Source organism: Haliotis asinina, chromosome 3, assembly GCF_037392515.1.
Source record: "Haliotis asinina isolate JCU_RB_2024 chromosome 3, JCU_Hal_asi_v2, whole genome shotgun sequence".
NCBI classification, from domain to species: domain Eukaryota; kingdom Metazoa; phylum Mollusca; class Gastropoda; order Lepetellida; family Haliotidae; genus Haliotis; species Haliotis asinina.
Window position 1 is genome coordinate 84,422,117 of NC_090282.1, and position 21,885 is coordinate 84,444,001.

The following is a 21,885-nucleotide window of genomic DNA, read 5'->3' on the forward strand; positions in this document are numbered from 1 at the left end:
CCAGGACATGTGTGCTATTACAACTGCACACGCTAGAGTTAGAGTGAGAATGTAGTACGAACGGGAATAAGCCGCTGAGTTAAGAAAGAGTTAGAACGGGGTAGTGCATATTAAGAACGTGACAGGTCTAATTCAGAACGGATATACACTGACTAAGGTCGGGTTTGAACTGCTTGAAAACGTTGTTCACATGGGGTAAAGGGGCATTTCTTCCCAGTGTATACGTAATACCAACTGTCTGGGGATAGAGCACAGATGTGGTAGACATACTGGCAACTGTTTATGATCAATCATCGTAATTTATATCATCATTACGCGTTCTATCCCGCTCAGTCTCGTTTTACAGTTATTATTAAAGCGGGTCAGGGCTTCCTAAGAACTACAAATGTAACTTGGTGTGCCGCAGGCCAACCAACAGGTAGCATTGCCGGACCAACAGAACTCGATCGTTCGTTCGTATGTGCGACAGACTTGTTGAGAGGACCGCTGATTTGTCCCAATGTCCCGATTTATCTCAATGCATATCAGCCAAACCTCCAAAGTTTGAAGCAGTTCCCTTTCTGCACATATGCATTTTTGCCATTCCATTAACTATATGAAGAGCCAGCATTCTCTCCTCTGCCAGCAGGCAGTGAGGGACCAAAAACTCCCGTTTCAAGTTCCTCTTCTAAACAGAATTTGATGTTCTTTCTTGATGTTCCATCTGAATGAACCATTGTAAACGGAACGCCAGAAATGTTACTATGCTTATCGGGATTGATGGAGAATCCATTCAGTCTTCCAAATGAATCCCATGTCATGTCTGTATCTTATGAACATTGCAAGTGGAGTTGTTGTCCCAAAGGATATACTTCTCAGCTTCTTGCATGTTGAACAGAGCAAAAAGATTAATATCATATGTAATCAGCTGAACTCTTCCAAGACAAACTTTTGGTCACCTTTACATCGACTGAACCTGAAACTGGAAACCTTCTCTTCTACATTGATTAAAAATAATAATACTGTAAAGCCCCGGGATGAGACGCTACATACAACAAATGGGTCACAATTTTGATGTTCTCGAAACAGTCTTTACATCTTGAGGACAGGTTTTTAAAGCTATGTATATACCAAATAATCCAGTGATGCTTGTAGATGAAGTATTGGAAAAAAACTCCCACCTACATCTAACAGTCTAAAACGTCTTATTGAGCGAGTAAACTACCAAGTGCATGTGTGGATACAACCAAACTTGAAGATTCCTTCGCCAGTTGGCCCTGGTTGAAGCATTTGTGACGGTCAGATTATCCCTTTTCTGATGGGATGATCCCTTTTCTTCTGACACTTTGGGTGATGTTATTTCATCAACTATTTTAGGCAAGTAAAGCTTTCATAAACCATACCATTGGAATTTTGTTCTTTTCATATACTGTTTTAATAACATTTCACATCAAATGAATTGTTTGTTTACATATCAGTGCAAAATTAGTCCTCTGCTATATATAAGTATTAAAACAACAATGGCGGACATAATATGAAATAATTCCATATAACATGCTGTCACTCTAGAAGCAAGCAGGTAACAAAAGCAACTGATTCTAGTTACAAGAATAATGTAAACTTTCAATAATTAAATCACCACCACACTTTTCCATGAAAAGTTGGCGAATCGCTAAAATCCCCAGTCTCAAAGAATAAGCTGTAAAATATTATATTACCACGACATGACCATACAGAATAACTTCTTTTGTGCCCAAGCCACCACTCTAAAAGAAACAAGTGTGGAAACACATCAAAAGTATCAACATTGGAAGTAAATGGAAACATTCGGTGTTAATTTTTATATAAATTTAAGTGCCGCGAAGGCTACACACCACAATTGAAGATGGCGGCCATTTTGATCTTTTTCAAAAACAAAAATATGTCAAATAATTTCTACATCCTTTAGCAATACACAAAAGTCAAATGAAAGTGGCCAGTTTGTCAGTAGTAAAACTATTCATGATTAACTTTGAGGTGTTGTCGGGCAGCAAACCAAATGTCATGAAAATGCTCACAGACCCCCACCACATAAACTGGCCTGTGGAAAAAAACTGAAACCACAATCTGAGAGTATTACAGGCCTTTTTGTGAACCCAAGACATCATACTAACTGAAAATAGTGTCAAACAAAATCAGTACTGGTGAGGCTACGACATCAGATTTTTCAACTGCCTCCTCCTGGACTGCAAGAACATTTTCTGCAATACCCACCCCTTAAGAACTTTTCGATATGCATTCTTACATCTGTTATCAAGTTAAAGTGATAACGTCACTGTAGTCAACAGACAGTTACTGTTGGCATCTTAACTGAATCTCCACTTCAGTAGGTCGATACCGGGGCTTGGACCATTATCGAAAAAGTGTCGATAGAATCAAGACGTGGAAACCCATAAAGCGACAAAACCAGTCGATAATTAGTGAGTATGTGAGTTTAGTGCAACATATGTCATATTTGGGATTTCACTTGCCTAGTAAAACACAAATTCTAGTACTTTTGTGGTTGAGTGCCATCCGAGATTCGAACCCACACCCTCAGTGTCAGGCACCTAATCGCCAGCACACAAAGTCAACCGCCTAGCCCGCTCAGCCACCGTGACTTCCACAAAAAATGAAAGTCGGACAACTGGTAGTCTAGACTGCGTACTTTGTGTACCCCTCTGATAAGTGTACATTGGCACTGCTCCCACGGTTCTTGATCATGATACGGTGAACCATGACAAACTGGTGTGTTTTGATTTGCCACATTTGAAGGTTAAAGTAAGTACCGGGTATGACCTCCCCGTGCCTGCATGACAACTTGACATCGACGGTTCATGTTGTCAATTCCTCGACCAGGGCAGCACGATGGGGACAGCGTAATCGTCCATCAAGATGAATTCTGAACCAACTACAATAGCGTAGGGTCTCACATACACATCAGGGATCTCATCTCTGCACCGAACGCTTGTCATAATGCTTCCCCTCATGACATGCAGATCAGTTTCTCTATTTATGATGATTCCTACCCAGACCGTGATGGATCCTCCCCATGACAATTACGTTCGATAATGTTAGCATCGTTAAATCTTTTCTATTCTCTTCGTCACACCTGTTGTCTTTTGTCAGTAAAGTCCAAACAGTATCGTGATTCATCAGTGAAGAGAACTGGAACCCAGTTGTTATGTGTGCACGTGACATGAATATAAGCCTCAATCAAACGTTCCCGTGTGAGACTTACGGTCAGTGGGGTGCGCTCATGGGGTCGAGGCCAGCTGGTGGCTGTCCAGAAAGGATGATGTCGTGATTAAAGGTTGATTAGCTGGTCTAGTAGACCACCACCAACTGACAAAAAAATGATACCACAATCTGAGAGAATTACAGGCCTTTTTATGAGCCCAGGGCATCATACTAACTGAAAATAGTGTCAAACAAAATCAGTACTGGGGAGGCTACGAAATCCTAGGCCCCTTTTGAGATTCTCCTCCTGGACTAATATTGCGATATATTGCGATTCGAAAGCATATATTGAGACACCTATTGCAATATATTGCAACAATATTTTTTCGCAAAATTTGTGAATTCATGATTTATGAAGCAAAACCACAACAAAATCACTACGCTTGATTAAACTTCGATAAACAATACTACATGTCAAATTTTAGAAAACAAGGAAATGAACAATTTAACATCATCACAGTGGTTACTAGTTTCTCCAGTCTCACAAATGCCCCAGTATTTTAGACAGCAATTTGACCTGGTCACGACACTGGTCATTAATGAATCGATATTAATTTATAAAATTCAGATCCCAAACATTGCGAAACACTTGAACAAAAATTAAGAACACAACTACAAAGCGAACCTAACTTAATTCCCGGTGATAAAAATGGAAATACCGGAAGGGCGGGGTCCGGTTAAGCGAGTACAATTAATGAACGTAAGTTTCGTTTCACATAAAAATCGTCCGGAAGGCGGGGTTTCCGGATATGTGGGGTCCGGGTAAACGGGGTTCGACTGTATCCGAAGATTTCCGAGTGTTAAGATATCCGAGTGTTTTCCGATTGCTTGTCGCAAAAAACGGTTTTTGGTCAGGGTATCCAACACGTGTCGGTTTCATGTCTGAACCGGTAAATACCGGCAAACCGGTTTTGTTGCGCAACTCTAATGTTTTGCATAATGTCGTCTGTTTGGTTTTTCACTCATAAACTTCTAGTCAGTTTTATAACACGGGCAATGAGGGTGCAGCACTTCGTGCACTGAGATCAGTTGAATGTTGATACGGATTCCAGTGTAGAGAGTTGATAGTGTTAATTGGCCTAGTGCCTGGTTCCAGTGATTATTCCTTATCATTAGTAGATAATGGAAGTCTATTTGCAATATTCATTAAATTAACAGTGGCCGAAAACACACGTCCATGATAATTGTTTACAGTAGGATCGATGAGTTGTGATTCAATCGGTACACAGATGGCCTAAAGTCAAGGGAGAGCCGTATCAGTCAGACACACAATAGATAAGCTGTTGTACGAACTTGCACCCAAATGTGTGTGTGTTTACACGACCCAGTGAGCGAGAGCGGGGATGCTAGCACTTGGCCAACGTTAGGGCGCAGTGAGTGGATCAGTATGGGTGGAGCTCTAAGTGGGATTTCTTTCAGAAAAATTATAGCTTCCCCGCCTATATCCAAGAGACTATATGTTTACCATACACAATCAATCAACGTAACGTTTAACTACTAGTATCAGTAGTTAATCACTACCAACATAAAACTGACGTTTGAGAATTTTTCAAGAAGCAAGCTATTCATTTTTTTTCTCAAATGCGATAAGAATATTTGATTTTGGGCATCGGTACTGTCGCTTATGGGAGAACACTGCATATTAAGACGACAAAGAAACCTTCTACTGGCTTCTATGGATTATAAGAAATCATATCCAAGTATATCTATGTTTCGTTCAGATGAGTTACACAGCCTTATGGCTAGGCAACGTGAGTATTTGTCCTTGACACTGCGCATGTCTCGTGACAAAATTAATGGATCATTTACCTTGTTATTCGAGTGAATACGGTACATTTACACTATATAACCCCTCACGTCTATACAGGTTTGTGTGGACCCTCTTTGACAATACGATCCAACGTTTATAGAACGCTTCACCGGCGTATACCAGTTATATGCCCCTGAGTGCATTCGTCCCCACTCGTTAGGTGTAGACAGAGAGCTCTGCAACTGTTCCAGTAACGTTGCCATGCCGACCAAGATTTATGTGAGTTGTATACATCATGGAAACGCCGCGGACAGTGTGCCATTACACCATTATAACCATGCGATCCAACCCAAGAGCCACGGGTGGCTGGACGACCTGTGCATGACCTTGTCTGGACCACACAGACCAAAGGTGATGTATTGATAACGCCATACTCCGTCGACGTACCATGTTGCCAGGACTGATGGGCTAGGATGGGTCCACATATCTATCCGCGGGTACCCCACCCGTAAATCCCCTTACCTACCCGGATACACGTATTCCTGGCAATAAAATTTGTAAAAAACAGTAATATATTTTTCAGCTCTGAGCTAAAAGTTGGAGTTTTTTCAATATCCTGACCATGTATTTTGTTCAGCATGAGTGACTGTGATTATGTCTAAATCTCCAAAGACAATACATCTTTTTAATCATGAATGAATAACATATTACATTATTTAATCTATTAGTCACATAATCATAACGGGTCCACCCGTCCCGGGTATCCGGATGTCCTTTTGTTACAAACTACATGCAAACCAACATCAAGGAGAAGACTTAGGAAGAGCTGTTTCCTCGCAGTCATGATTAATTAGCCATCTCCCTCCGTTAGTAACAGGAGCTTCTGACGCAAGAGACACTGGCATCAAGGTATATGCTGACGGGGTCGCAGGACTAAAAGATCCTTTTCAATAATGCTAAGACCCCGTTAGTGACAGTATATCGATTATTGCCAGCCTTTGTGTTACAAGCCACTGTGATGTTAGAAGCATATTCTAATGGTCGGAAGTTGCTCAAACATTCACGGTGAGTAGGTTCTGCGAGTGCGAATGACACAACATTAGTAATCGTTGATTAGACGAGCACCAGCTTCCACTGTATTAACAAAGAAAAACTATTGATATTTTCCTTGCAGAGGTCGATGTATGGGTGCCTGGTATGATCGAATTAGCGTATTATTGTAGTAGGGTGTATCTTCTGGGTTATGTGAATCTAAGTCTCATCACGTCATACACGTTTCAAGCCTTACCTTACACGTTTGGTTTACTGCAGAGAGCGTCTAACCTAGTCTAAAGTTCAAAGTGTTATTGCATGAAAGGTCATTGGCCTATATACAAACCATAGATACAATATGTGAGGCTATTCACGCTGATGTAACCATTCATTCAATTATTAGAAACATGGATATGTTGGAACTACATCATTGCAATTACAAACTCAACCACAGATTTCCTGGGATTTCAGCAATAGGGATATGTGTGCCGTGTGCAAGGGATGCGCACAATCACTCACACCCCCATTTGCTTCCTGATATTTCTGAAACTCAGGTGGAAATGAAGTGTGCACCCCGCTTTTCTCAATAGTGTGCACCCCTTTCTCAAAAAGCTAAATCTGCCCCTAGCAATGGACCCCGCCATTAGGAGAGTTTTGTGAAATCTTAAATTTGCCTTAAATTTGCTTTCTGTCAATTTGAAATTACAATATTCTAACGAAAAACTAGATGATTAATGTTCTTTCTGGTTCATTCCGGTAAAGAGACATGCTCATTAAAATCAAATCTGATGATGGAAACATGGAAGAAAACAAGGGAAACAAGTTACCTTGATACCAAACAATGAAACAAAAAACTGTTGCTGTATATAGAACTATAGAAAAGACAAACCCATTTCCACATGCTAAAAGACCAGTTGATCGTGCGATTCCGAATACATGTATATTATGAAAGTGTATTTACGGTTCATTATCAAATAGGTGTCCGGGAAAGGAATGTTTGCTTTATCTCTCTGTCATAAATACAAGCAAACACTTCTGTCGAACAACGACGGGGTTATAGTGTCCATCATCATTGTCGCCGATGCTTCATATGTCCCCCATGTGTCCATGACTCTTTTGCAGTCCTTGAATGCAATATGCGAAGCATTAGCAGTTTCTGGGCAAGCACAATTTGACTCGATTGTACCTAAACAAGTGTGTCAGTCACCAAAAGGAAATTCAAACAAAAATATCTCTGGATGTGTCCTGACCATAATAGAAAAATCAGAAACCCGTGAAAACAACAGTTTCTTGTGAATAAGCAATGTCCCCATTCATTAACTATTGATCAAATAAAGTTCCCAAACATTAGCTATTGATCAAATGAAGTTCCCAAACATTCACATGAGATCAAACAACGACTATGTTTTACCGTTGTGTTGTCTGTATTGACTTCTCACGAAACTCCACCCTAGTCACCAATCCCCTGCTGCAGTGGGTACGCACGCCGTAGTTGACGCCGGCGATCACTGCGCATTGCCCACCTGGACTATTCGTTAGAACTCTTACTCTCCTGGGTGAATGCATATGATGGACACACTATTTGGGTTTGTTGTGTGATTTCTGTGACTGTTCTGTGACTACGTGATCTGTGCAGGATGCAACTGTGTGCCAACAACAGTCCCCTGACGAACGACATGGACAGGACGACGGACATGAGGGAGGCAAGCACAGCCGAGATACTGGCCCCCCCGCTTCTCGTGCTGGGGGCCGGCTATGTGGGTGAGTGTATGATTCTCTTGTCGACAGGTGTCAGCCTAGCAGTTGATATCCAGATATATAATTATGAATTCATTAAATCAGTATCTTTCATCGTAAGTTGTTTTTTTAATCAGCGTAGTAAACTGTATCTTCAGCTGTAGGAATAGAAACTGTAGGAACAGTTGCCTACAATTATAGAAACTGTAGGAACAGTTGCCAACAATTATAGAAACTGTAGGAGTAGTTGCCTACAATTATAGAAACTGTAGGAATAGTTGCCTACAATTATATAAGCTGTAGGAGTAGTTGCCTACAATTATAGAAACTGTAGGAGCAATTGCCTACAATTATAGAAACTGTGGGAACAGTTGCATACAATTAGTAAGTCTGCCCCTTTTCGCTTCCCTTATTGTGGTTTGTTTTAGACAAGGAGAGATATTTCATCCACTGGTTTCCTAGTAAATTTGGTTGATGATTATATGTGGAAGTTTTCAGGTGCATTCTTTCCTTTACATCAGCCTTTCCGCAGTCTAGCGAATATGTTGGGTATTTCTTTGAGTCCACTTTGAGTTTTGGGATTCCTTTCTCTTGTAAATCCCTGCCTTCGTTTCCGCAAATAACTTTATAACATTGAATAATTCTACTTCGTGTTTTGTTGGGCTTGGCATACAGCTGGTAAGTGATTCCTGACGTAACGTGGGAGTGTATTGCCGTGAATAACCTGACAGCTGGGTTCATGTCAGTCACTGGCGATACCTACTCCAACACTCCTATACCCGTGCTGTCGAGAAAACTTACCATTCCATGTCATTCTAGTCATGATCATAGGTCTCTCGGGACTCCTTCCGGGAATGAGTTGAGTTGAGTGAGTTGAGTTCACAAGTCATTCTCAAACTACCCTATATTCGTTTCCAATATGACAACTAGCCTGCAAGAAATCCACAACTGCGTTTTTCCAATTCCGATTGGTTCTGTCAACTAATGTATCGGCACTACAACCGTGTATAATGGTCTTACCAAAGTTCAAAACGTGAGACACGTGGTTTCACTTGCACTACAACCGTATATAGTGATCTTACACTGTTGTAGTGCAAGTGAAACCACCTGTCTGACGTTTTGAACTTTGGTAAGATCACTATACACGGTTGTAGTACAAGTGAAACGTTGTATAGTAATCTTATATAAGTTCAAAACGTCAGACACGTGGTTTCACTTGAGACTTTGCTCCAAAGTCATTGCCAAATACTTGTACATATATGTATAATGACACTATTCAGGGGTAGTTAATTTAAACCCAATGATGTTTAAAAGGTTTATATTTCAATCAATCTAACATACCGTGGGCAAGGGAATGTTGTTGGGTTTGGTCTTTGACCATAAGGAAATGACCTGATATAACACGTTGTGTCGATAACACCCGGGCGGTGAACAAATAAATAGCCCCATTACCATAAATATCGACACCCGAATACAGCATGGGTGAACAAGCCGTGACAGGTCGACTCTATAACTTGACGAGTGCGGCTTAATTAACGAAACAGCCTTGCTTAACATTAGGTCCTAGTTGGTAGATGGATGAAGCTTTGTACCCTGCTCCATAATTAATGATGACTTGAATAGGATCCGGTGTGACTAGAGCCATTCATCCCGTATATTGCTGTTATCCTTGGCATCTTGGTTATTACTGCTAAAGAATCACCTACCCGATATCATTAAACCGACCAGAACCACGCTACCATTTAATCAAATGGCAATATTTCATGACGTTTATCAAGGACGCGATTTGTGTCTGGGGAAATACTTGACATACATGAATTGGCAGTTTGAGAGGCCGAGCCAGCTGTCTACTGAGCAGATTCAAGGCAAAGGTCAAACTAAGACCCCAGGGTCCCGTTCCTCAAAGCAACCAAAACGCTAAGATGATGGCTTACTTTAACGTAGACTTAGGTGTGTCGTAGCGCTAAGATCGCTTTGTGGAACGGGGCCCAGGGTCTAGATTTTCGAAGCTCTCATTGCGCTAAGATAGTCGTAAGCGAAGGTTAATGTATGGCACTTACGACCATCTTGGCGATAAGAGAACTTCGAAAATCTAGGCCCAGTACCCAAGTTCATTGATTTATGTGTACTTGGGTAATGGAACAGTGAATTCATCTATAGGACTCTTTCGTTTCATAACGTTCGGTACGGTTTCGAAAGTGTTTGTTTAAGAATGCATGTCTATTGAAATTGGTCCGATGTGTTTCATATAAATTCAATACACTGTTAGTTTCGGTAAACATTTGCAATCGATGTGTTTCTATACTGAAAGGGTAACTATTGAGAAGTGTGTTGACGTATTATTAAACTGCATTAGTGCTGCAGTCCTGGACTGGTTAGTAATATTGTTTAACAGGGAATTGATGTCATACCTGGTTATAAACTTTCACAGTATATGATACCTGATATATGTCGATGAGTTACGACAATAGCACTTCATTTAACTATTCTCTTTGTCGTCAATATATAAGTTACATTACGTGGGCGTAAATTCAGAAATTCATCTAATTTTATCTGTTGGGATAACATTTTCACGAAACGTCGATGGAATGTGAACTTGATTTAGACAAAAATATTTAGCTACCGTCAAACATATTTCAGTCTGTTTAAGATGGATCGACTCATCTCTCCTCAACTGACAGAGGTTAATTCCCCTACCGAATGTAAAACCTGTAATCTGACTAGATAGGAAGAGGTTTGCATACGTTTCGGTTACTTCGTGGAAATGGATTTCCTTGACTTTTCAATGTCAGAATTTGAAAACGTACCTTTAATTATTCCGATTTATAAGTCATCAATAAGTGATTGGTTTAAGATTCAAACGGTCCATTCAGTAAAACATATCCTAAGAAACCAGGATGTAAAAATATGCAAGCGCGAAACAGCTGTGGTGTCTGAAATATGAAGCATTTGGAAGATACACGAAATGGCCATTCGATCGCGATATACATGTATTTCACCTGGGTAACACGTCTCTGTGCTTGACCTTAACTGTAGCACATTGTTAAACCTAGGTACGTTTGGCAACGGTTTGTATGTTTCAAGTGTGGTCTATGTTTCACTCTTCAAGAATCACCTCTCCGAGTTACCATATAGTTCGACTTCAATTTATCATTTTCCTCTCATACAATGCAAAGCGGGATCAAAAGTGGTGTTGTCCGGAGATCTAGGAGTCACAACAAGGTGATCGGATTGAAACTTGCAATCCCTTGTTACAGTAAATGTGTATCATTTAGTACGTGCGTTTAGAAACAGTACCTAATTCTATGTCGAATATGTCTTTCTTGAGTCCCGTTCCTCAAAGTATGGGAGTTACGACAGTCGTTGGTCGATGTTATACCATGGGAGTTACGACACCCTACGTCTGTGTTATGGCATGGGAACTACGACAGTCGTAAGTCAATGTTATGATATGGGAATTGCGACAATCCAAGTCTATGTTATGTTATGGGAATTACGACAGTCGTAAGTCTATGTTAAAGTATGGTAGTTACGACAGTCCAAGTCTATGTTAAAGTATGAGAGTTACGACAGTCCAAGTCTATGTTAAGGTAAGGGAGTTACGACAGTCCAAGTCTATGTTACAGTATGGGAGTTACGACAGTCCAAGTCTATGTTAAAGTATGGAAGGTACGACAGTCCAAGTCTATGTTAAAGTATGGGAGTTACGACAGTCCAAGTCTATGTTACAGTATGGGAGTTACGACAGTCCAAGTCTATGTTAAAGTATGGGAGTTACGACAGTTGTAAGTCTATGTTAATATATGGGAGTTACGACAGTCCAAGTCTATGTTAATATATGGGAGTTACGACAGTCCAAGTCTATGTTAAAGTATGGAAGGTACGACAGTCCAAGTCTATGTTAAAGTATGGGAGTTACGACAGTTGTAAGTCTATGTTAATATATGGGAGTTACGACAGTCCAAGTCTATGTTACAGTATGGGAGTTACGACAGTCCAAGTCTATGTTAAGGTAAGGGAGTTACAACAGTCCAAGTCTATGTTAAAGTATGGGAGTTACGACAGTCCAAGCCTGTGTTAAAGTATGGGAGTTACGACAGTTGTAAGTCTATGTTAATATATGGGAGTTACGACAGTCCAAGTCTATGTTAAAGTATGGGAGTTACGATCACCTTAACACTGCAATCGCTTTGTGGAACGGGACCCTTGGTCTAGAAGTTCTTTCTAAGAAGTTCTAGAAGTCTTTCGAAGTTCTCTTGGCGCCACGAATGTCAAATTGAATGTGTGTCACTTAGACTATTTTGGCGATAAGAGAGCTTCGACAATCTAGACCCATCTACCATCTGACAATGCCAAGTGTACTGTCTGATGTCCCTGTATATGTAATCAGTTTGTTTTGGGGGCCTGGGTAGTGACATGGCGACTATAACGACAGGCTATAGTTCCATGAGTGCTGGTTAACTGAACAGCAAAACGTATTAGGTGTATGTTAATTGTCGTCTTTCTTGTCCAACACAGCTTTGATAATCCTATGGATGCACACCCATGGTGGAGAAATCGCTCGACTGCTTTTGCCGAGATGTCTAGGGAGCAACTCAACTGTGGATGTCTCCAAAGGACGATTCACCAAGAACACATACGGGGAGGAATGTTGCGTAAAACCTTTGTTATCAGTGGAGGACAAGAAGGTCCTCACAACTCTCACCAGCCAGACAAATACATTCAAAGAGCTAGTTAAAATCGTGACGCCCGCAACGATGTCGCTCGCGTTTTGTCCCCTCACTTTATTCACGCACAGTCTGATTCTAGAAGGATTTTGGCCGAAGGATGCCTTTCCCAAGGCCCCGAATATCAATGATGGCATCGCGTGTTTCCTTGTTCCGGCGGGGATGGTGTACGCCATATCCTTCGGGTTTGCCTTTCAGGCGGTGTTCACTCGCCATCTGGACACCGACAGGTGTATCAGCGAGGAAGTGAATACCATGAACCGAATTATCTCCCTTGTGTCACGGATGCAATTTCCCAGTCCAAAGACACAACTGGAGATCCTAAGAGTCATCAAGGGTGAAATCATTACCATGGTGGAGGATGTACTGGGCACGCAGCCATGTCTTGACTACGACGCAGGAAAAGAAGGTAAAACTGAAGGAATATTTAGACTTTTTGTTCCATTTGTAAGTAATTATGTTTTAAAAAATATATATTCACAATTAGCCCTTGGAGATTACGTTCAATATATTACACGTTCATGGCCCCCACAAATTCGGCAATCCACGAAACGGATTCATGAATTGTGCACCTCTATACCTCTATAACGCCATTACAGCAAACTGATATTAAAATCGATCCGTTTAAATAAACTCAACAGTGATAATTCACAGACTGATAATATATTCATGATATTTCATTTTTAAATAGTTGGGCGTACTTTACCTTCTCCACAACTGGTCGCCCCTTTCCCGTTGTTCGTGGGCACTGAATCATATTTATCTGGTGTCCCGATGTATAACCCAAAACTTGGTTGTCGGTTGATTGTTGCTATAAAATACTGCTCCATCTGGTCTGGACTCGACATCTACAGACCCCAATGTCAATGAGCCAAATAACATGCAAATGCTTACTAACATCATACATTTCTGTGCAATAAATTTGTCTTTTTAACTAAATGTTTACAGCATTCCAAGACCTCATCCTGGTTCTGGCGTCAGAGTATTCAATGGTATCATCGCAGAACGACGCTGTGTTGCGCAAGCAGGCTATAAAACTGATATCAGCTCAAGTATATCGCTTTGAACTGAAATGCCCCCATACGCAGAGACTCAACCCTGTTATGTAAGTAACCGTGGTAACAGATAGATTGCCATAAGTATTTCTTGGTGAAGTAAAGTGCCTACCTCAAGCTACAGAAGCTGTATATTTGCAGACAACAGACGTACGGCGTCTATACAGGCAACTGGGATGTGATGCAGCATCTATTGATTTGACACATCTTTTAGATGGAGATGGGGGGAATATATGATGTAGGTTTTAGAGTCCAGTTTTGTCTCCACGATACATAAAGACGCTGGATTCTATGGATAGTTTTGTCTTCACGGTATAGAAAGATCTTGGTTTCCGTACATATTTTGGTCTCCACGGTACGTAGAACCAAAGCATATAAGATTTGTTTACTTTCACGGTACATAAATACCCATGTTTCCGTAAATGCTGTTGTCTGCATGGCTGAGGAAGGCCAAGGTTTCCGTTGGCATTTTGTCTATCCAGTCCAGAAAACCCAGGCTTACGAAGATACCGGTATTATTACGGTACATAAAGACCCAGACTTTCGCACATATTTTTTTCTACAGGATACATAAACCCCTAGGTTTCGGTACATATTTGTTTCTTCACGGTACACAGAGACCTCTGTTTCCGCAGATATGTTTGTCCTCACAGTACAGAAAGACCAAGGTTTTCGTTCATATTGTCTTCACGGTACAGAAAGACCTAGGTTTCCACAAATATTTTTGTCTTCGCGGTACAAAGAGACCTAGGTTTGACTAGACATTTTTGTCTTCTAGGTACATAAAGACCTATGTTTCCGTAGATACGTTTGTCTTCAGGGTCCACAAAGACCTACGTTTCTGTAGATTTTTCTGTCGTCGTGGTAAATGATACCTGCAGGTTTTCGTGTTTGTCTACCTGGTACGAAAAAGACACTCATTGTATGTGTATGTTGTATATATTGCATATGTTTTTAAGGCATGGTTTTGAACCCTCTTCTCTACAAAGAACGTTTCAATTCCACACCTTTCCATGCCTATTTCATGCCTGGTTGTACATGCCAAGAAGCGTGTGATATTGTCTCTTAAGTACCCACTTTAGTTTTATTGACCTGGCAGTCTGTCCTGCTGGGTCGTTAATGGTGATATGATTCTCCCTAGTCAAAGGCCTCCGGAGAATAACTAACTGACGCCATAGCCCAAACTTGCTTTATTTACCCAAGCACACTACTGATAATTGCGATAGTGTGGATATTGATAGACATGCTTGGGCGCCTGAACATTGTGTTTTGTGATAAGCACATCGCTGCTCCTGTTTGCCTGTCCTGTTTTTCCTTTTCGACATAAACAAAACATCTACAGTTGGTAATCGAGTAATTCCCTGAGAGGCCACACAGTGAATATTGTGGCTTGCTTGGACTGAAACCCTAGAAACGCACTGAGTTTAGTCTGGCATGGTTGTCAGCGCTTGGCTTGCACACTTCATTTTCACCCGAGTTTCAATGGTCATTTAACACAATTTACTCTAGGAGTAAATCAGCGCCAATCAGCGTGTCAACCACTAGACTACGCTTTGTGTGCATGAGTGCATGCTGAACTGCCTGCCTCAAATGCCATTCTAAGTTAACTTTGTCTCAGTATTATTCCTAACACACCTACGCTGGGCCTAACAAACCCCAGTTGGAGGTCGCGTCACGTAACCTTTGGCCGACCTATGACCGTCCAATCAAATGCGTGACGGCCGAAAGGATTTAACCAGTGGCAAAACGGTTTAGTACAGTTAAGGGTTCGGCGGGACTTACAAAATTCCACGGTCATTGACACTGGCCTCTCAACTAACGGAAATTCGCATAAACAGATATTTGACCTGCAGCATATACACACTGTGGTATCTGTTAACATGGTTACCATTATACTAATATTTCCAGAAGCTGAAGTCCTTGAATGTTGACAAAACGCTATTTTCAGCGAATGTTTACTCACTGTTGAGCCTTGCTCCACGTACATTGCCCGGAAGGGATCGTACGGAAAATAGCATTCGGAATCTTACGGGTACAAACCGAGGTAAATGTTAAAAAGGTATGTGCGAATGTCAACCGTTGCGATTTGGTAGGCTATGTTCTGATTGGTCAATCTCAAAGGTTACCTGACGCGACCTCCCACTAGGGTTTGTTATGACTCATTGGAGGAGTGCAACGATTAATACTGCGACTGAACTTCCTTCGACTGCCTCGAATGCCTGCCAGCGAGGTGATGGGTTGACGTGTTTCGTCCCGGATCCATATTATAAGATCCATCCAGTACTTAATGTAATGCTGTTTCTCTAAACATGCAAGTCCAGTTTAACTGGGCTCCCTTTCTATATAAATGTTTGTTTTTAACGAAATTATATGCCTTCAGATCCCCATCCAGAGCTTACAAGTGTTTCTACCATGGTTTGCAGACATTTCAAACATATTTAAAAACAAAAGTATTTAAGAGACAGCAAGAATATCAAAGTATTACGAAGATACTAAAGAAATCAAACATATTTAAAAGACAATAACAAAATCAAACATATTTAAGAGGCAATACGTAAATTAATAAAGATTGAAAAACGCACCGATAACAGTCACATATCTTCTATGACAATACACAAGGCAAATGTGAAAATAGTGATACAGTGGCACTTAAAAGTTTCTGTCTGTGCGTTCAGAATATGTGATGTGTTTACTTACAATAATCAATACTGATGTTAATGATTGACTTCATTTTCCTGGAACCACGTTCCCGTATATCTGTGTGAACCCGAGTGAACATGACTCGTTGACTCGGGTGATGATCGCTACCTCTAATGAAACACAACAATAACTGGGTCCTAGAACACTACCATGGCTAAAAGGTTTTCGGTGTAAAATGCCTCGTACAGAATAGCCTTAGGTCCCCAGATTATCCAAACAAACAATAAAAATATTCTACAACACAGCATTTGCAAAGCAAAATGGCTTACAAATCCTACACGAGAAGTCAATATGGCGTGGTTCGGTCTGCATTGATTAGTGCAGGATTGTATGCTGGGTTGTAAGGCCGGTACTGACACACGGTACTGACACACTAGTACTTCACAAGGAGTGGGCAGTAATGACCGTGTCTTTGTCAACTCGTGTATTAATAGCACCTAAACTAATATTGAGTTGATTCAGGTGATTAACTTTCTATCCAATGATGACTTCAATTAGTTATACGTATTTGTTCGAGCAACAGGAAGAACAAACTATATTTTGTGTACACTGTTCAGAAGTAGTTTATCCTTTGCCGCGAAAACCGGAGACACGAAATTATGACCTCTTCGATTTGATCGGTGTTTGAACATAAGGAGTGGAAAATGACATTGATTTAACACAGTCAAGAACATATTTCTTTCAGTAAGATATTTATAGTACCAACAGGAAGACATGATCGACTAAATCTGAAGAGCTGTAACGCGAACGTAACTCGACGTAAAGAGGAAATAAACTGCTGGATAGCTGAAGCCACTTATCTTGTTTTACAGCCTTTATCTACTTGTTTTGTGGTTGGATTAGGACTAAATAGAGAGTGAGTTTTGTTTAATACAGCTTAACATATATACGTATTCCTTGAGAGAAAAATAACAATCTTCTTATATGCGAAGAAAGCGAGCAACAGTTGGCGACGTACTTCCCTTAGTTCCGTTCGAAAAATATTGAACAGGAAGCTGGCAGGAGGGGAATGGAGGCGAAGAGCGATCTGATACATACCAGAAATGTTGAATAAAATATATTTCACGTGAGTAATTATTAAACATGGGATTGGAAATCTGTGAGCACAACTCAGTGTGGAAATGATGGCGGCGATTATATCAGGACCTGAAAAATATTTTTCGAACCGAAGCGAGCGAAGTACGCTGGCAACCTTTGCTCACTTCGCCCGCTTGTGAGAAGACCGGTCATTTTCTCTCTGTTGGTGTATAAGATCAACACTGGGACTTGCACTGTTGGTGCATAAGGTCAGCACTGGGACTTGAACTGTTGGTGTATAAGGTCAACGCTGGAACTTGAACTATTGGTGTATAAGGTCAGCACTGGGACTTGAAGTGTTGGTGTATAAGGTCAACACTGGGACTTGAACTGTTGGTGTATAAGGTCAGCACTGGGACTTGAACTGTTGGTGTATAAGGCCAACACTGGAACTTGAACTGTTGGTGTGTAAGGTCAACGCTGGAACTTGAACTATTGGTGTATAAGGCCAACACTGGAACTTGAAATGTTGGTGTGTAAGGTCAACGCTGGAACTTGAACTATTGGTGTATAAGGTCAGCACTGGGACTTGAAGTGTTGGTGTATAAGGTCAACACTGGGACTTGAAGTGTTGGTGTATAAGATCAACACTGGGACTTGAACTGTTGGTGTATAAGGCCAACACTGGAACTTGAACTGTTGGTGTGTAAGGTTAACGCTGGGACTTGAACTGTTGGTGCATAAGGTCAGCACTGGGACTTGAACTGTTGGTGCATAAGGTCAGCACAGGGACTTGAACTGTTGGTGTATAAGATCAACACTGGGACTTGAACTATTGGTGTATAAGGTCAGCACTGGGACTTGAAGTGTTGGTGTATAAGGTTAACGTTGGGACTTGCACTGTTGGTGTAAAAGGTTAACACTGGGACTTGCACTGTTGGTGTATATGGTTAACGCTGGGACTTGAACTCTCGGTGTATAAGATCAACACTGGCACTTGAACTGTTGGTGTATAAGGGCAACACAGGGACTTGAACTGTTGGTGTATAAGGTCATCACTGGGACTCGAACTGTTGGTGTAAAAGGTCAACACTGGGACTTGAAGTGTTGGTGTTTAAGGTTAGCATTGGGACTTAAACTGTTGGTGTATAAGGTCAACACTGGGACTGGGACTGTAGGTGTAAAAGGTCAACACAGGGAGTTGAACTGTGGGTGTAAAAGGTTAACACTGGGATTTGAACTGTTGGTATAAAATATCAACACTGGGACTTAAACTGTTGGTGTATAAGGGCAACACTGGGACTTGAACTGTTGGTGTATAAGGTCAGTACTGGGACTTGAACTGTTGGTGTAAAAGGTTAACACTGGGACTTGAACTGTTTCTGAAAGAGTTTCTATATACAGAAACGTACCCTTGACAAAATCAAAATACAGAAATGTAGAAAGCTGTTATGTCGGAACTATCCAAATATTGTATTAGATGCGTGCATTAATAATAAACGAGCACTCACAGTAACAAATAATACGCGAACGGCGGCAACGACTTACTTCCCATCGCTCGACGCCCGGGACAAGTCAGTTTCATTTAGGGCAATCAGGTCATGGTGTCTTACATGTCCGTGGACTACTAGATAATTTCCACTGATGGATTGAAACTGCAAATATTCTTAGATTTCATTTCATATCTGCTCATAATGAAGCTATAATTTCGCAATAATAATAAAGGAGAGCTAGTAGAGAGTGAAATTATCACTCTTCGATAATTAGTCCAGTAAACATTAACATCAAGCATGTTATCACAAAATCAGGGCAAGTGGCAAATTAGTCAGGACAAGTTACTTTCTTGGAGTCACTTGCCCTGTGGCAAATGGATTTTCAACATATTCTTGAACCACTGACATACGATTTCGGTTTTTAGTTTGGTATTTATTCGTACCACGGTTAGGGTACCGGTAGACTAACAGCTAGTCTCTGAAATGAACATATTTTACTGAAAAAACGTTCATAGTGAAAAAAAATAATATGATGACATGGAGCCCTGAGACTTTCTTCATTTTCAGAAGCTATGGAAATCTAGACTTGCCACATTTTCTAGACTTGCGTGGGCTTTCTTGGATATATATACTTCAGGGCCTGTACCCTAGGGTACCGGATACGTTTCTGCATTTTGACTTTGTTCAACGTAAATTAAGTGTAACCAAAATATGACTGGGTTTCAAGCAAACAGGCTGGTATTGGACAAGGGACAGTGATAAAGGTAAAAGCGAAAAACACAGGTTTTCACACTTTACATTCGACTGCAGGATTACTCCCGTAACATGAAGATTCACAGGTGTACACACAACATGGCTTATTGACAGGTACGCCTGTAAGCGGATATATAACTAAACGTGTTGATATCTTCCAGGTGGGGAGTTCTGGAGACGCTGGGCTACTTCAACTTCATGGCCATGTTGCTGGTACAAACCCAGTCATATGGGATGGATCTATCAATGTGCATCATCACCGTCATCTCCATCTCCATGCTGTGTTATATCATCGCCGACCTCGACAACCCCTTCAACGGTTTCTTCAGAGTCAACATCTCTGTGTTTCTGTCCGTCGTCACGCGGCTCGAGGGCATCTACAACACGTGCGTCCTCGCCATGTGCCGTGGCACTGACAAGGACAAGGACACACGTGACCATAATCACGTGACCGTAGCCACGTGACTCTTCGTGGGTCAGGATTTCTTGTTAAATGATTTTTCTGCATTTATTCTAAGAGCTAAAATGCAACAAAATCCCATGTCGAATTGATCACACAGGGCATTTTCAAATAATAGGAGTAATAGCGACGTTCTTTGAACAATGTTAATGTTTTTACCTGTATCTCTGGATCTCAAAATCTCAAAAGAGCCTATGTACAGAATGCAATGACCCGTCTATTGTTTTCTGTCCATAGCGCCCTTTTGGTGATACTAATGAGATCAAGCTATAATTGGTGGTTGTTTAGTCATTGCAAAGTTCGGATTACGAAAACAGTTTTAATGGACTGGGTATCATGCCATATTATATACTGTTCGTTTAACAGCCTTCGTGGGAACAGAGAATGTTTTGTGTTCAGATTTGGATCCGGCGTGGTGATGTGAAACATCATGGAGGACGTGCTCTCCTCTATAATTGAATATCGTGCATGGTGACGTTTACACGTGAAAAGACTAGACAATACCTTCCACTGGTATCAGTGAGCATGTTTGGGATTCATTGTGATTATCCACGTATAACAGGTGCAATCGTATTGATCAAATTGACCTGTTCCAGTACAACCGTCTCTGCTCCAACACAAGTAAAAATATACTCAGAACGTTGCGTTCGTCATATTGACATCCATTTTTCTCACCTTTTGTAGAAATAAACTCACACTTTTGAGAAAACTTAGAATAACTTACAAGAGAATCTTTGTGTCAAGGCAAGCTGCTACTTAAAGGGAAGTGTGGAAAGACGCTGAACTCGTATTGTCCCTTTTGTAACTATGACCACAGCAGCCTATCTGAAAATGCTTTTGACTGAACTGCAGCAAAGGCATGATCGAGAGTTATCTGGCCTTGTTTGATTCCTTGAAGCCATCAACATAAATACAGAACCAAGAAAGGAGCACAGGAGCTTTCTAGACATTAGACAGTGACTTTGATGTGGGCATTCGCGTGAGCACTAATGTTTAGAGGGCTTGCTATTTACTGTGGCTACCATGAATCATCTTTTGTGATGGTAAACTTAATATCATGTATTAACAGAATTTATGTTTTGAGGAAAATATATACTCCAAGGTAAAAGTTATATTGTGATGGACTTGAAGTTAGGTATGTGAATTAACTACTGTCCACATTAGGACTGCTAAAGGGACATTTTAAACCTTTCTGGTGGACACGTGCTAATGATCTCACAGTGAGAGAACGGTCCAAATGAAATTGACACAGTCAATAACGTCTATGTCCACCATGAGTATTGATGCATATTTTGTCACATGTACCTCATAGAGCCAATGTAATGTCGCAAGAGGTCTTGTGGAATGGCATCCTGTGAAAGAGTTCCTGAATTAAGCATTTGGGGGGATTTATCCATCGTCTCAATCTCCTCTCCATTTCACCCCGGACGTGATCGAACTGGGACAGATCTGGGGATACAGCGGCATAGGGAAGGACCCTAGCGATGTCAGGTCTGGAAATGTCCTGCTGGAAGATCATTCCTGGACCATTTTGCTGGAGGAACGGTATGGCGACTAGATAAACGATTTGGTCTCTGTACCTGCGTCCGCTAAATTTCCATTGATGGCAGGCAATGGTATCTCGTTGCTGCACTCGTTGTCCCATCTGAAACCATCACTTCACCGTCGCCAAAACGGTCGGCCTCAAGGACACTAGTACCTTACATAACGCTCAACACGTCGCCGGTAAACTTGGGGTCGACCATCAGCTATCATGCAAGATGAATTTTTACTCGTCAGTGAAGAGAACACATCAAAATTTGTCGTCTGGTACATCGTCTAGCACGAATCCACAGCCAGCCGCCTGTGAATGGTCTTTGGCGATATCCTGTTGACACCAGGAACTCTTCGGGCTGTCAGCGTGGCTGGTTGGAATCTTTGGCTC

The 21,885-nt window shown here is 41.2% G+C and overlaps 1 protein-coding gene across 1 annotated transcript; it reads left to right on the forward strand.

Annotated features, from left to right (window-relative positions):
• Nucleotides 1–7,656: 7,656 nt before the first annotated feature.
• On the forward strand, nt 7,657–19,966 carry LOC137279103 (uncharacterized). The gene is made up of 4 exons (XM_067811579.1): nt 7,657–7,780; nt 12,275–12,892; nt 13,432–13,588; nt 19,663–19,966. Exons 1-4 carry the CDS (start codon nt 7,657–7,659, stop codon nt 19,964–19,966), a joined length of 1,203 nt encoding a protein of 400 aa, XP_067667680.1.
• Nucleotides 19,967–21,885: the final 1,919 nt, after the last annotated feature.